At 47.3% G+C, this 14,997-nt stretch overlaps 1 protein-coding gene across 1 annotated transcript in view; it reads left to right on the forward strand.

Moving 5' to 3' along the window:
• SCARF2 (scavenger receptor class F member 2) overlaps nt 1-14,997 on the forward strand; it is a 104,707-nt gene that overhangs the window by 29,091 nt on the left and 60,619 nt on the right. The window contains exon 6 of the mRNA XM_077835281.1: nt 442-570. Coding sequence (XP_077691407.1) covers nt 442-570 — 129 coding nt within the window. The remainder of the gene's footprint in view (nt 1-441; nt 571-14,997) is intronic.

Raw genomic sequence — 14,997 nt, forward strand, 5'->3', positions numbered from 1 at the left:
GGTTTGAATCCCAGCTAGGGCCTCACACGGGCAGCACTGTGAGCTGTGGTTGACGTAGGCTGCTGCTTTCCCAGGAGGCCTAGAAAGAGCCCAATGTGCTGAGAGAGGCAGCAGAATCTTTCCTTTTGCTTCCTACATACCTCACAAACATTGTGAGCAATACGTGACTGAGCCCGGCACTCCCTTCATGGAGCTAAGGGTCAATTGGCTGAGGTGGAAAATGGCCTGGCAGCTCCCAGCAGCTAAACCCAGTCCTTCTGTATTGGGGACAGGGAGGGACCATGCAAGGGCAGTGGCTTTGCAGCACTCAAACGCATTTGTCTGCAGAGTCCAGCAGCTGCACCAGGCTGCCTGACCCTGCCAGCGTGGCTATGCCAGCTCTCAGGGCATGGTCTCCTCTGGTGCCTGCCCTGTAACCTGCTCCTTTTGGCCCTTTCCTAGGTGTGAAACCAAGTGTCGCAACGGGACATATGGCGAGAATTGTGCCTTTGTGTGCAGTGACTGCTTCAACGGGGAGTGCCACTTTGAGACGGGCAGATGCCTCTGCCGGGCAGGCTCTCACGGCACCTAGTAAGTGACTCTTGCGTCTTGCACTCTGTGCGGCTGGTGTGCTGGGTGTGTGGGCTGCTCCGGCCACTGCAGACCTGTCTGGATAAACACACATGGATTTGGGCACATGGGGGGGGCTGTCTCTGACATCCCCAGGAGAGGAGGCTGTGGGGAAGAGCCCAGAGGAGTATGACAGTGACCGGTGCTTAATTTGTAATGAAAGAGGTGCCAGGGCTCAAGCCATTTACTTTCGTAACTGACGTGGCAAACCCAGAGGTGCCGGGTCTATGAACTGCCAAGTCCAGCGGTGCTGGGGCTCAGCCTTAGCAAGCCCTGGCACAAATTAAGCCTTGACGGTGTCCCCTAAATACTCCCTTTGAAGCCTGCAGAATACACTGTGTGTGGAGGAGGGTGCCTTTTGATTGGAAGCACAACTCCCTCCAGGGGGAGCTAATTGATTACTGTTCGTTTTGTACTAGCTGGGGTGGCAGGTGAGGGGGGCTTTGCATGTGTCAGAACAAATGAACCCACAGTGTATCAGTGCAAAGTTATTCTTATTTCTTCATTCCTTGCTTCCATCTGCTTGAACCCCATCAATGAATTATCTGGGCTTGTTTCCTATTTTCAGTTGCAGACAGAGCACTATACTTTTCCATTTTCACAAACCACCCTTTCCAGGCTGCTCGGTGTTCATCTAGATACTCAAGCAGAATTTGCTGTAGAATATACATGGATTTTATGTGATATTTTCTTTTTGTTGTTACGCTGGTTTTCACTGTGAGATCCTTGACTTTAGCAAAGCTTTTGACACGGTCTCCCACAGTATTCTTGCCAGCAAGTTAAAGACGTATGGGCTGGATGAATGGACTATAAGGTGGATAGAAAATTGGCTAGATTGTCGGGCTCAACGGGTAGTGATCAATGGCTGCATGTCTAGTTGGCAGCCAGTATCCAGTGGAGTGCCCCAAGGGTCAGTCCTCGGGCCGGTTTTGTTCAATATCTTCATTAATGATCTGGAGGATGGTGTGGATTGCACCCTCAGAAAGTTTGCAGATGACACTAAACTGGGAGGAGAGGTAGATATACTGGAGGGTAGGGATAGGATACAGAGGGACCTAGACAAATGAGAGGATTGGGCCAAAAGAAATCTGATGAGGTTCAACAAGGACAAGTGCAGAGTCCTGCACTTAGGACGGAAGAGTCCCATGCACTGCTACAGACTAGGGACCGAATGGCTCGGCAGCAGTTCTGCAGAAAAGGACGTAGGGTTTACAGTGGACGAGAAGCTGGATATGAGTCAACAGTGTGCCGTTGTTGCCAAGAAGGCCATTGGCATTTTGGGATGGGTACGTAGGGGCATTGCCAGCAGATCGAGGGACGTGATCTATTTGACATTGGTGAGGCCTCATCTGCAGTACCGTGTCCAGTTTTGGGCCCCACGCTACAAGAAGGATGTGGAAAAATTGGAAAGAGTCCAGCGGAGGGCAACAAAGATGATTAGAGGACTGGAACATATGACTTATGAGGAAAGGCTGAGGGAACTGGGATTGTTTAGTCTGTGGAAGAGAAGAATGAGGGGGGATTTGATAGCTGCTTTCAACTACCTGAAAGGGGGTTTCAAAGAGGATGGATCTAGACTGTTCTGAGTGGTAGCTGATGACAGAACAAGGAGTAATGGTCTCAAATTGCAGTGTGGGAGGTTTAGGTTGGATATTAGAAAAAACTTTTTCACTAGGAGGGTGGTGAAACACTGGAATGCGTTACCGAGGGAGGTGGTGGAATCTCCTTTCCTAGAAGTTTTTAAGGTCAGGCTTGACAAAGCCCTGGCTGGGATGATTTAGTCCTGCTTTGAGCAGGGGGTTGGACTAGATGACCTCCTGAGGTCCCTTCCAACCCTGATATTCTATGATTCTATGAAGTGGCCCTGCTGGAGCGGGAACAAGGATTTTGAAAGGGGGAATCTTTGTCCAACTGCTACATGATATTCTATGATCCCAAAATAGAGGGACTAACTGAATACAATTCTTAATACAAGAGAGTAATTGCAAGTAAAGCAATATCTTACTTTCCAAACCCCTGTCACCTGCCACCATTCCAGAGACAACTCAGTATTGTTGCGCATTCATTATCACCTTTTGTACACCTTGGAATATTTGCTTGTAAATGGATGACTCGGAAAAGGCCTGGAGTACACCAGTGCCACTTTTGTTCCACCCAGTCCAGGGAAGGTGGGGCTTTTTGTGATTTTCACCAATCAAAAACCAGCCAAAGACAAAACCAACAACACAAACCCACTGAGAAAGTCAGCGACAAAGCAAATAAACAAGCAGAACTCTCAGAAGGTATTTGAAATGGAACAGAAAACACATCATGTGTTATTCATGTCACACGCACGTTCATCCCTCAGACATAAACAGGCACACCTCGTTCAACACGAAAAACCTGCTGTGCTGTGAGGAAAACACAAAAAGCCTAGAATCCGCGTGTGTAATTAGATCAAGCCAAATTTCTGCTGACACAATGACAGTGGTGTCATGAATCTGCCAGGTCCCACCCAAAGCACCTTGAATTGCTTAGGGAAGCCTCTCTGTAGAGCCCTTTGTTGTGGAAAATGTCCACTGTGGTTTTGCTCAAAGTCCTTCTGGTGGTAACTGGCTGATAATATAGAGACATGCTCTTCCTGAGAGTTCAACCAAGAGTCACTGGAAAATTTTCTTGTCCAGTTAAGCAGCCGGGAGGCTGACGGTGATTGTAGAAGCAGGTGTGAACTTCCACAATCTGCTTTAGGAGAGTGTTGGTTGTTTTTTCAGTGCACGGAGTGGTTCCAGCTCAGGATGATTGAACCTGATCATTCTCTCCTCCCGTTTGTTATTTTTCCATTATCAGCCCTTATGGTGGATATAACAGCCTTGGGAACAATTCATGGTCACCAATCTTTGCTAATAGTGATTCTCTGCATGTTTTAACTGTCGGCAGTAAGTGCTCTAGCCAAGGATCCTAGGGTAGGTTTCATCCAAGCCTGAAGATTAGCTGGAAATTCAGGTCTCTCTTTCAATTAATTGGTAAGATCTCTGTCTTGGAGAGGCTTATCTTGAACCCTAAGAGCGTTCCCTCTTCCTGTATGAGAGCAAATAGTGTTTGGAGGGAGGAGTATGTATTGTGCATAACAGGGAGGGAGAAAAGCCGCCATATTCCTCGTTCTGATGGGAAGAAGGATTTAGTTGTTATGCAAATGACACAAACATTAGGTGAGTGGTAAATATTGAAGAGGACTGGTCAGTGATAATTGGGATCACTTGGTAAAGTGGGCACAAGCAAACAATACACGTTTTAGTACAACTAAATATAAATATATATATCTAGGAACAAAAAATATAGGATAAAAGATTTAGAAAACCTGACCTATGAGGAAAGGTTACAACAACTGGGCATGTTTAGTCTGGAGAAAAGAAGACTGAGGGCAGACCCGATAACAGTCTTCAGAGCCGTTACTTACAGGATGGGGGACTCTATCCCTGGAAACAGTGACTCTGAAAGATTTGGGGATCATGGTTAAGGCTACATTTTAGTCTCAGGTATTTTTAGTAAAAGTCATGGACAGGTCATGGGGAGTAAAAAACAGTTCACGGCCCGTGACTTGTTCATGACTTTTACTATATACCCCTAATTAAAACTTGGGCTGGGGCACTGTGGGTGCTCTGGGGTGGAGGGTCGGGGGTGCTGCAGGTGCTGTGGAATGTAGCCCGGGACCCTTGCTGGTGCTGGGAGGGGGGTCAGGCAGTGGCTTGTGGCCCGGTGTCCCTGCTGGTGCTCGGGGTGGGAGGGGCAGGCAGCACATGAGAACCGCAGCTAATGGGAACTGCAGGGGCAATGCCTGTGGGTAGAGGCAGCGCATGGAGCCCCCCTGGCTGCTCCATCTAGGAGCTGCAGGAACATGCCGGTGGGAGCCGGGGAACCCCCCCCGCCGCCGCAGTAAGCACTGCCACACACCTCAACCCCCTGCCCCAGCCCTGAGCCCGCTCCCACACACCCAAACTGCTGCTGCTGGCCCTGAGGTTTGACGTGATTTGTTTTTGACAAATCCATGCAGGCTATTCCTTATAAGCCTATTATCCTTTAGTTTTTTTACAAATTGATTGTTTTATAATTTTCCCAGTATCTTTCCAGGTATGAAAGTAAAGTTGGCTGGTCCATAATTCTCTGAGTTCTCTTTGTTCCCTTTTTTAAAGATAGGGACTATGTTTGCCTTTCTCCAGTCCTCTGGGACCTCACCCATCCTCCATGAGTTCTTGAAGATGGTTGCTAACAGTTTCAACATTGCGTCAGCTAGTTCCTGAATTTCATCAGGCCCCGCCAACTTGAATACATCTAACTTATCTAAATATTCTCTAACCTGTTCTTTCCCTATTTCAGCTTGTGTTCCTTCCCCCTTGTTAATATTAATTATGTGGGGTATATGTTGACCTTTAACCTTTTTAGTGAAGACTGAAGCAAAATAGGCATTAAACACCTCAGCTGTCTTCATGTCATTAGTTATTAGCTCACCTTCCCTGCTAAGTAGAGGACCTACACTTTCCTTTTGTCTTTCTCCTGCTCCTAATGTATTTAAAGGGAGAAAGGAGTCCTTGAGAGCTGGCTGTATTTTAAAGAATCCTTATTGAAGTTACAGGGACAAACCATCCCGATGTGTAGAAAGAATAGTAAATATGGTAGGCGACCAGCTTGGCTTAACAGTGAAATCCTTGCGGATCTTAAACACAAAAAAGAAGCTTACAAGAAGTGGGAGATTGGACAAATGACCAGGGAAGAGTATAAAAATATTGCTCGGGCATGCAGGAGTGAAATCAGGAAGGCCAAATCACACTTGGAGTTGCAGCTAGCAAGAGATGTTAAGAGTAACAAGAAGGGTTTCTTCAGGTATGTTAGCAACAAGAAGAAAGTCAAGGAAAGTGTGGGCCCCTTACTGAATGAGGGAGGTAACCTAGTGACAGAGGATATGGAAAAAGCTAATGTACTCAATGCTTTTTTTGCTTCTGTCTTCACGAACAAGGTCAGCTCCCAGACTACTGCACTGGGCAGCACAGAATGGGAGGTGACCAGCCCTTTTGTGGAGAAAGAAGTGGTTCGGGACTATTTAGAAAAGCTGGACGAGCACAAGTCCATGGGGCCGGATGTGCTGCATCCGAGTGCTAAAAGAGTTGGCGGATGTGATTGCAGAGCCATTGGCCATTATATTTGAAAACTCATGGCGATCGGGGGAGGTCTCGGACGACTGGAAAAAGGCTAATGTAGTGCCCATCTTTTAAAAAAGGAAGGAGGAGGATCCTGGGAACTACAGGCCAGTCAGCCTCACCTCAGTCCCTGGAAAAATCATGGAGCAGGTCCTCAAGGAATCAATTCTGAAGCACTTAGAGGAGAGGAAAGAGATCAGGAACAGTCAGCATGGATTCACCAAGGGCAAGTCATGCCTGACTAATCTAATTGCCTTCTATGACGAGATAACTGGCTCTGTGGATGAGGGGAAAGCAGTAGATGTGTTATTCCTTGACTTTAGCAAAGCTTTTGACATGGTCTCCCACAGTATTCTTGTCAGCAAGTTAAAGAAGTATGGGTTGGATGAATGGACTATAAGGTGGATAGAAAGCTGGCTAGATTGTTGGGCTCAACGGGTAGTGATCAATGGCTCCATGTCTAGTTGGCAGCCAGTAGCTAGTGGAGTGCCCCAAGGGTTGGTCCTGAGGCCGGTTTTGTTCAATATCTTCATTAATGATCTGGAGGATGGTGTGGATTGCACCCTCAGAAAGTTTGCAGATGACACTAAACTGGGAGGAGAGGTAGATACGCTGGAGGGTAAGGATAGGATACAGAGGGACCTAGACAAATTAGAGGATTGGGCCTAAAGAAATCTGATGAGGTTCAACAAGGACAAGTGCAGAGTCCTGCACTTAGGATAGAAGAATCCCATGCACTGCTACAGACTAGGGACCGAATGGCTTGGCAGCAGTTCTCCAGAAAAGGACCTAGGGGTTACAGTGGACAAGAAGCTGGATATGAGTCAACAGTGTGCCCTTGTTGCCAAGAAGGCCAATGGCATTTTGGGATGTATAAGTAGGGACATTGCCAGCAGATCGAGGGACGTGATCGTTCCCCTCTATTTGACATTGGTGAGGCCTCATCTGGAGTACTGTGTCCAGTTTTGGGCCCCACACTACAAGAAGGATTTGAAAAAATTGGAAAAAGTCCAGCGGAGGGCAACAAAAATGATTAGGGGACTGGAACACATGACTTAGGAGGACAGGCTGAGGGAACTGGGATTGTTTAGTCTGTGGAAGAGAAGAATGAGGGGAGATTTGATAGCTGCTTTCAACTACCTGAAAGGGGGTTCCAAAGAGGATGAGTCTAGACTGTTCTGAGTGGTAGCTGATGACAGAACAAGGAGTAATGGTCTCAAGTTGCAGTGGGGGAGGTTTAGGTTGGATATTAGGAAAATCTTTTTCACTATGAGGGTGGTGAAACACTGGAATGCGTTACCTAGGGAGGTGGTGGAATCTCCTTCCTTAGAGGTTTTTAAGGTCAGGCTTGACAAAGCCCTGGCTGGGATGATTTAGTTGGGGATTGGTCCTGCTTTGAGCAGGGGGTTAGACTAGATGACCTCCTGAGGTCCCTTCTAACCCTGATATTCTATGATTCTGTGAAAGAACCCCTTCTTCTTACTTTTTATGTCCTTTGCAGGTGTAGCTCATTTTGTGTCTTTGTCTTTCTGATTTTGTCCCTGTATACTTGTGCTGTTCTTTTCCTCCTTTGCAATTCATCCATGGTTCCAGTTTTTGTAGGATTCCTTTTAGATTTTCAGGTTATTAAAGAGCTCCTGATGAAGCCATATTGACCTCTTACTATTCTTCCTATCCTTCCTTTGTATTGGGATAGTTTGTAGTTCTGTCTTTAGTATTGTCTCCTTGAGAAACTGCCAGCTCTCCCAAACTTCTTTATCCCATAGATTCTCTTCCTATTGGACCTTACCTACCAGTTCTCTGAGTTTGTTAACTGGCTTTTTTGAAGTCCGTTGTTCTTATTCTGCTGCTCTCACTCCTTCCTTTCCTTAGAATCACCTTCATGTTTGCAACCAATTCCTCTCTGTTGGTCAGAATCAAGTGTAAAATGGCTGTCCCCCTCATTACGTCCTCCACTTTCTGAGACAAAAAATTGTCCCCAATGCATTCCAAGCACTTACTGGAAATGTTGTGTTTTGCCATGTTACTTTTCCAGTAGATGTCTGGGTAGTTAAAGTTCACCATTACTACCAGGTTCTTGTGTTTTGGATATTATTTGTTCTAGAAATGCCTCATCGACCTCCTCTTCCAGATTTGGGGGTCTAGAGCAGACCCTTCCCATGACATCACCCCAGTTTTTCCCCGCTTTTATCTTTACCCAGATACTTTCAACTGGTCTTCCTCCCACCTCCTTCTGGACCTCAGAACACATGTATATATTCTTGACATATAATGCAGTACCACCCCCCTTTTTCCTTGCCTATCCTTCTTGAAGAAGATATACCCCTCTATACCAATATCCTAATTATGAGATTTATCCTACCACATCTTTGTGACACAGTTATGTCATAATTAGCTTATGTACCCATACGTCTAGTTCTTTCTGTTATCCCCCATACTACTTGCATTTTTGTATAGCAGAAATATACGATGTTGAGAAGTTTCCCCCACTGATTCTCCTCGTGATGTTCCTATGAGCCTCTTGTAATTTTCCATGTCCCCGCCCCGCTGCCCCAATATTTAGCTCTCTCTTTTGTCACCTGCCCCCTTTGAAAGTAATTTACAACACACCTCAGTAGGTTGGCAAGTCTGTGTGTGAAGATGCTCTTCCCCTTTTTGGTCTGGGGAATGATTAAACAATTAGAAAACCTGCCTTACAGTGATAGACTCAAGGAGCTCAATCTATTTAGCTTAACAAAGAGAAGGTTAAGGGGTGACTTGACCACAGTCTATAATTACCTGCATGGGGAACAAATATTTACTAATGGGCTCTTCAATCCAGCAGCTAAAGGTCTAACACAATCCAATGGCTGGAAACTGAAGCTAGACAAATTCAGACTGGAAATAAAGCATATATTTTAACCCATTGGAACAATTTACTAAGGTCGTGGTAGAGTCTCCATTACTGACAATTTTTAAATCAAGACTGGATGTTTTTCTAAAAGATCTGCTCTAAGTAGGCTGACCAGATAGCAAGTGTGAAAAATTGGGATGGGGGTGGAGGGTAATAGGAAAAAGCCCCAAATATCAGACCTGTCCCTATAAAATCAGGACATCTGGTCACCCTTGCTCTAGGCCTTATTGTGGGGACATTCTCTGGCCTGTATTATACAGGAGGTCAGACTAGACGATCACAATGGGTGCCTTGGAATCTATGCCAGGAGAGCCAGTGCTGACTTTGCTTTAGATTGGAGCAAGTCCAACCCGGGTGGAACCTAAAATTCAAAAATTTGGAGGTAATTTTTTTTTCAATTTTTTTAAAGGGGTGGGTTTGTTTTTACTTATTTGAAATTTGATACTCAAAAAAGTAATCTGAAATTTCCAGTTTTGAAATATTTGTTTTGAGGGTTTTGTTTACCCTCCAACCCCACGCCACCATTGTGAACATACAGTCTCTCCCTTTTTCCCCCCTCTGCTTTTCCTTTTCTTTGCCTTCCTTTTTTCCATTTTCCCACTGGAAAAGGGGGCAAAAGGGAGAAACAACAAACTGAGAAACCAAAAGAGTCCTGAAAAGGTTCTCTCCTTCCCTGCTAAAACTGGCCCAGGCAGTGCTTTCCATTCAATCTAGCTGCGTGAATGACTTGCGTGTCTTGTGTTCACCCCCTCGATTGAGTTCTGTTGTGCAGTGCAACTCTATCGCGCAGGCTGCTGCCTGCCCAGTAAGCAAAAAACTGGGGCAAGGTTAGAATTTCACGCTTTTCCTAGAGATTTTGTTTTTCACAGCAGATGATCATTCTCATGTGTAAGATGGGTGTTGTGACCATTTGTCTTGCTTACCGAGCTCACTGCATCTCCAGCCGCACCTGTAGTGAAATCACTTGTTTGTTTCAACTCTTCATTTTCCAGAATCCCCTTCAGTGATTGATGGACCTGGTAATTGGAGGGAAACTTGCTGTCTAACTAGTCACTGCCTGCTTCGCCACTGTGCTTTGCTTCCTCAGAACCACACAGCTGTGATTAACTCTGGACAGCCAGGTCGCCAATGCTAAGTGCCTCTTGTTGGCCTTTATTAAACAGAGTTGTTTGTGTATGTGTCTCCCTCCAAGGGTCTTATCAGTCAGATTGGGAGATTTACTACTAAACTGAGAAATAGCAGCCAGGATAGAAACAATCTCTCCTTATCATCACGGCAGCTGCCAGAGATCAGGGGCAAAAGCTGATGAACTGCCTCCAACCCCAGTGGAGGTTTGTGGGCCATTGTCTCCTCCTGAAGTAGGGGATGGGGCTGGTGGGAAGTTGCTGAAGGCCTGGCACAGATCAGTGGGCGCACATGCACGCACACCTATGCTGCAGCTTCGCAATTCTGATTCTCTTGACGTCTGAGGTGTGTGGTCCGATCTTGGGGCTGGGGCTAAGACGCTCATGGCTTCCCAGATGTCCTGCTGGGGCCTGCATTCCCTTGTGTCCTGTGGAAACTGTGCTAGCAGTGGGAGAGAGCTGTGCTTCCGCTTCCAAGAAGGGCTTTGATGGTTTCCTTAGGGAGCTGGAAAGCAGCTCTGTGATTGGCCAACTGAGTCCAGCAGGGGGTGCTGGAGCATCCCTTTTACAAATTGCACCATGTGGTTCCAACCCTGGCTGCAGAAGGTCAAGGCCAGAGTCACATGTCGGACGCATGGCTCCTGGCAGGGAGGGCTTTGCGGGGTGCCAGATGTTTGTTGACTCAGAGGTGCTGTCAGGCCTTTTGCTGCTGCTTCTTTTTTCAGTGGAAGGAAAGGGGAAAACAGTGATGTTTTTGTGCCAATACCCCCTGCAGTGTCACCCATCCCTAGGGTTCAGGCCACAAAATCATGAGATTGGCTTAAAAATCAGATGATTTTAAAACATGGTTTTGGTTTGTTTATTGTCTTCTGGTCTTCTGGTCTTAAGCCTGGAGGATTCACATTTCCTAGCTTTCTTCCTGACCCCCAAATACTAGAAGTGTGCTTTCTGTAAGTGGAAACTGAGAGTCTCCCATAATCACCTGACTCCAGAAGCTGGGGCTTTAAGCAAAGCACCAGCTATGACGATGATCCTGTTAACAACATGAGAGTTGGTGACACTGCCAGAGCCTTGTAGGGAAGCGCATTGGGCTCAGTCAGACGTGCTCCTCCTGGTGTAGCCACATTGTGGGGGCCCCATTTCCCTAGTGTACTCAGACAGGTGCAGGCTGCTCAGGGAGGCATGGGACACAGCGTTCACAAGCCAGGGGGTTTGTGTACACACGCTGCAGAGACTTGGTCTGTGTCGTAAAGCCAAAAGGAACAAAAGTCTCTCCTAGCTGTACAGGTCCAGGCTACACTCACTTTCATGTGATGGGGTAAAAGCAGCTTAGCCGGATTTTCCCCTTCACCTCTTGTGAACAGAGATGGCCGGGTCCTTTTTCACCTTTCACTATGCTGATGGCTGGAAAGCAGGGTGGTATCATGTGTCAGGTGGAGTTCCGTGCTGCTGACCCTTCCACACCAACATATGCTCTGTTTATGAGTGAAGAGCTAGTTTTCTTGCTGCTGTGCAGACTCACCTGGGATCTGACCCTCATGGGCTGGGTTTTCTTTGACATTACCCCTGGAGTGTAGGCCCTTCTAATTATAAAAGCATCTTAGACCTGTGTTTCCAGTTATGCCGAGCTGATGTTCTGTGCGCTTGTGTCACATGGAGGACTCTGGTAGCTGAACGAACACCCTGACTCCATAAGAGCCATCCCATCCAGAAGGCTTTGTCAGCAGTTTAAACCCCTGCAGATGGGTTAAATATAACTTTGGTCAGAAGTTACTCATTGCCCCGATTAACTTCAAAAAGGGACTTGGCTTCACTTTGCTCAGGATAGAAAACTTTGTGGTAACTTTCCCAAACAGCATGTGGGAATTTCTCTGTAGGGCACCCGGTGATGTCAGTGAGGAGTAAACCTGTATTTACTTCTGACAGTAACATTAAAGAAATACCAGTAATTACAAGAAGGGAAGTGAGCCGAAGAACAGCTGGAGACTGTTCCACCATCACGATCCCCCTGGAACTGAAAAGCAGAAACTTAGGTAAAGGGTGACACCAAGGTTACTGCAGGGGTCCCTCAGCCTCGCCTGTTGCAACAGTTCCACTGTGTATAAATAATTAAAGAGTCCTTGGAGCAGGGGGACTAGACCCGAGGTCTCCCAACTCCCACACGGTGCCATAACCAACAGACTACAGAGTCATTTGCTCTCTGGTCCGGTGAATGGTTAAGTATAGAGTGAAACAGTTTCAACAGGCAAGATGGGGGCAGGCCCACATCAGCCTATCCCATGGCCCACTGGCTAGAGCTGAGAGACCTTTCTCCCCTCAGAGAGAGGGGGGAGTCCCAGGTAACCCCTGTAACCACTGTGCACCACTCCTCCTCTGGCCCCTCCATGTGAAGTAACTCGTTCTCCCCAGAAACACCTTTGGCGCCTGCCTCCTGGAGAGGGGGCCAGGCTGTGATTGCTATAGTGGGAGGCACCTCATGGCAGCCCATACTTAGGCGCCAGTCTCTGTGAGGGGGCAGGGCTTAGCACACACCCCGCCCATTGACTAGTTTAGCTTAGTCCTGCCATGAGTGCAGGGGACTGGACGAGATGACCTCTCGTGGTCACTATGATTTTATGATCTATGATCTTCCTCACAAGTAATTCAAGGGTGTGTAGTAGTTGGGGATGGGATCCCGTTAGCAGAATGGCTAATTGGAGCTGGCACTTTGGCCTCACTGTGGCCCCAATTGAGCAATCACCAAACCAAGTACAAAGGCAGAAGTATGCTGAGAATGGGTTGACTTGTCCCATTGACTTCAATGTGATTCCTTATATGTTTAATTGTGTGGCTGGAGACATAACTAAGGGGAGGCATTGGCCATCTCAACAGATGATAAAGCCAACACTGGGTCTCCCCACCAGATTTTATCAGCCAAGGAGCCCTAGGTCCAGCCCACATGTTGTGGCCCCAGCTCCCTGAATACCCCCAGAGCTTTAGTGAGCACTCCAGGAACTTGGACATACAGAAACTGAACATTCACAATGAAGGATCAGGCGAGGCATTTCCAGCAGAGATAGGGAAGTATTAATACCATTGTACAAAGCACCGGTAAGACCTCACCTGAAATACTCTTTACATCTCTGGTCACCTGTGTTCAAGAACAATGAATCCAAACTGGAACAGGTGCAGAGAAGAGCTACTACGATGATGAAGGGAGTGGAGGGCCTGGGTTACGAGAGGAGACTGGAAGAGCTTTGTTTTTATTTAGCCTAGCAAAATGAAGGCTGAGAAGGGACCTGACTGCTCCCTGTAAATACGTCAGGAGGATAAACACCAGGAGGAGAGAAGAGCTATTGAAGTTAAGGACAGTGTTGGCACAAGAACAAACGGCGATAAACCAGCCAGGGACAAATTCAAGCTGGAAATTAGAAGAAGGTTTCTCACCATCAGAGAGGTGAGGATCTGGAACAGCCTCCAATAGAAGTTGTGGGGCAAACATCTTACTTGATTTAAGCGAGAGCTGGACAAATTTATGAGTGGGATTGTATCATGGGGTTGCTTGTGATGGTGGGGGGCACGGCTCATCAGCCCTGGGGCTCGCTTCCAGTACATGCCTTATTATGTTCCTAAAGCTCATGCTTCAGGGTTTCAGCCAGCAACCAGCAGGGTCCAGGAAGGGATTCTGCCTTCCCCCCCTCCCCCCCCCGCAGTGTATTCTGGGTTTGTTGTCTTCTATTTCCTTCCTCTGAAACAGTGGTTGTCAATCTATTGACCATTGTGGGCTGCATATGCAGGTCTCTGTGTGTTATGTGGGCCACATCCACACAACATATATGCTATCTGTATATCTACCAAAAAATCATGGTTCGTGTGTGTTCCACAGCAGCACTACGATTCAGACTGACCTGCTACCTTTTGTTTCAACACTGGCAAATTTCTGCGGCGCAGCTGGGCTGAACGTCTGGAAAGCGCAGCTTGGAGCCTGGGAGCCCAGCTAGGGACTGCCCCCCAGCCCCTCCGTAGACTGCCCCTCCAGTCAGGCAATGCCCCTCTTCACCCAACCCCGCAGGGACTATCCCCCCAGCATCCAGAAACCCAACACTGAACTGGTTCATATGTCTGCCCTGCAGAGACAGGGTGCCTTGTCCCGGGCAGAATGTCCCCCACCCAGAGACTACCCCCATGCACCCAGCCCCCCATCTAGAGTCTGTCCCCCATGCACCAGCAGCACCCCTCTCCACAGCCCCCTGCACATACCTTCCTGCGTCCCCCTCACCCCAGCCCCCTGTGCCCCTCTGCCTGTGCCCCCCCTTGGCCCTTGTCCCCTGTACCCCTTCTCCACACCCACTGGTCTCCTACTTCAGCTGCACATCGCTCAGCTGTGCAGCCCACCCCGTTGTGATACCCCCTGCTGGGGGGCTGGTGACGCGTAGAGTGAGGCAGGGATCTGCGTGAGCTCCATTCTCTCAGCACATGCGGTCATGATCAGCAGTGGCAGTAACCAGCACATTCATGCATCTGCAGGGGATGAATAAACTGGGAGCTATTCAGACCCCAGTGAGCAGAGATGAGGAGCCCAGTGGGGCCATTGAGAATGGAGAGGAATAACAAAGTGGGATTAGTTCTGGAGAAATGTGAGCAATCTCCCATGAAACACATGGGTGGGAACAGAGAGCAGCAAGCAGGGAGTTGCAGACAGGGCTCGTGTGATTTGGGGCTGCACAGTGCGGTGGAGGTTGGCTGTGTGGGGGCATACAGGGTGCTCTGAGAGGATAATAGTAAGAGAGGAGAGTGAGAAAGGGAAAGTTTAGGCCAAATCCCAGAGCACACTTTGTGTCATCAGCAGGGATCCTAGAAATCTGTTTGCTGCAGAATTTGCATTTTTACAGAGAACCTTTAGTTTCTACCTTTTGTGAAAAAATAAATACATATATTAACTATTAACCAAATTTTAATGAAAGTACCAGTGTCACTTATTCAATGTGCGCAACCTCCCCCTCTTGTGTTTGATTTTTGAATGCCCGTTAAATTTACATCGCTAAACAGACTCCAATAAACTGTTTCCGGCGTATAGAGGTTACTCAATGGCATATAGGGGGTTCGTGTTTTAATGCATCTCAAATTTCACTTCATCTTCCAGGACTAACTCAGAAAGTGAGTTATGTTAATATAAAAGGAATTTTCACTTTATTTTTTGTGCATTTAAAACAAATTTCTG

The sequence above is a fragment of the Eretmochelys imbricata genome, chromosome 15, assembly GCF_965152235.1.
Source record: "Eretmochelys imbricata isolate rEreImb1 chromosome 15, rEreImb1.hap1, whole genome shotgun sequence".
NCBI classification, from domain to species: Eukaryota; Metazoa; Chordata; order Testudines; family Cheloniidae; genus Eretmochelys; species Eretmochelys imbricata.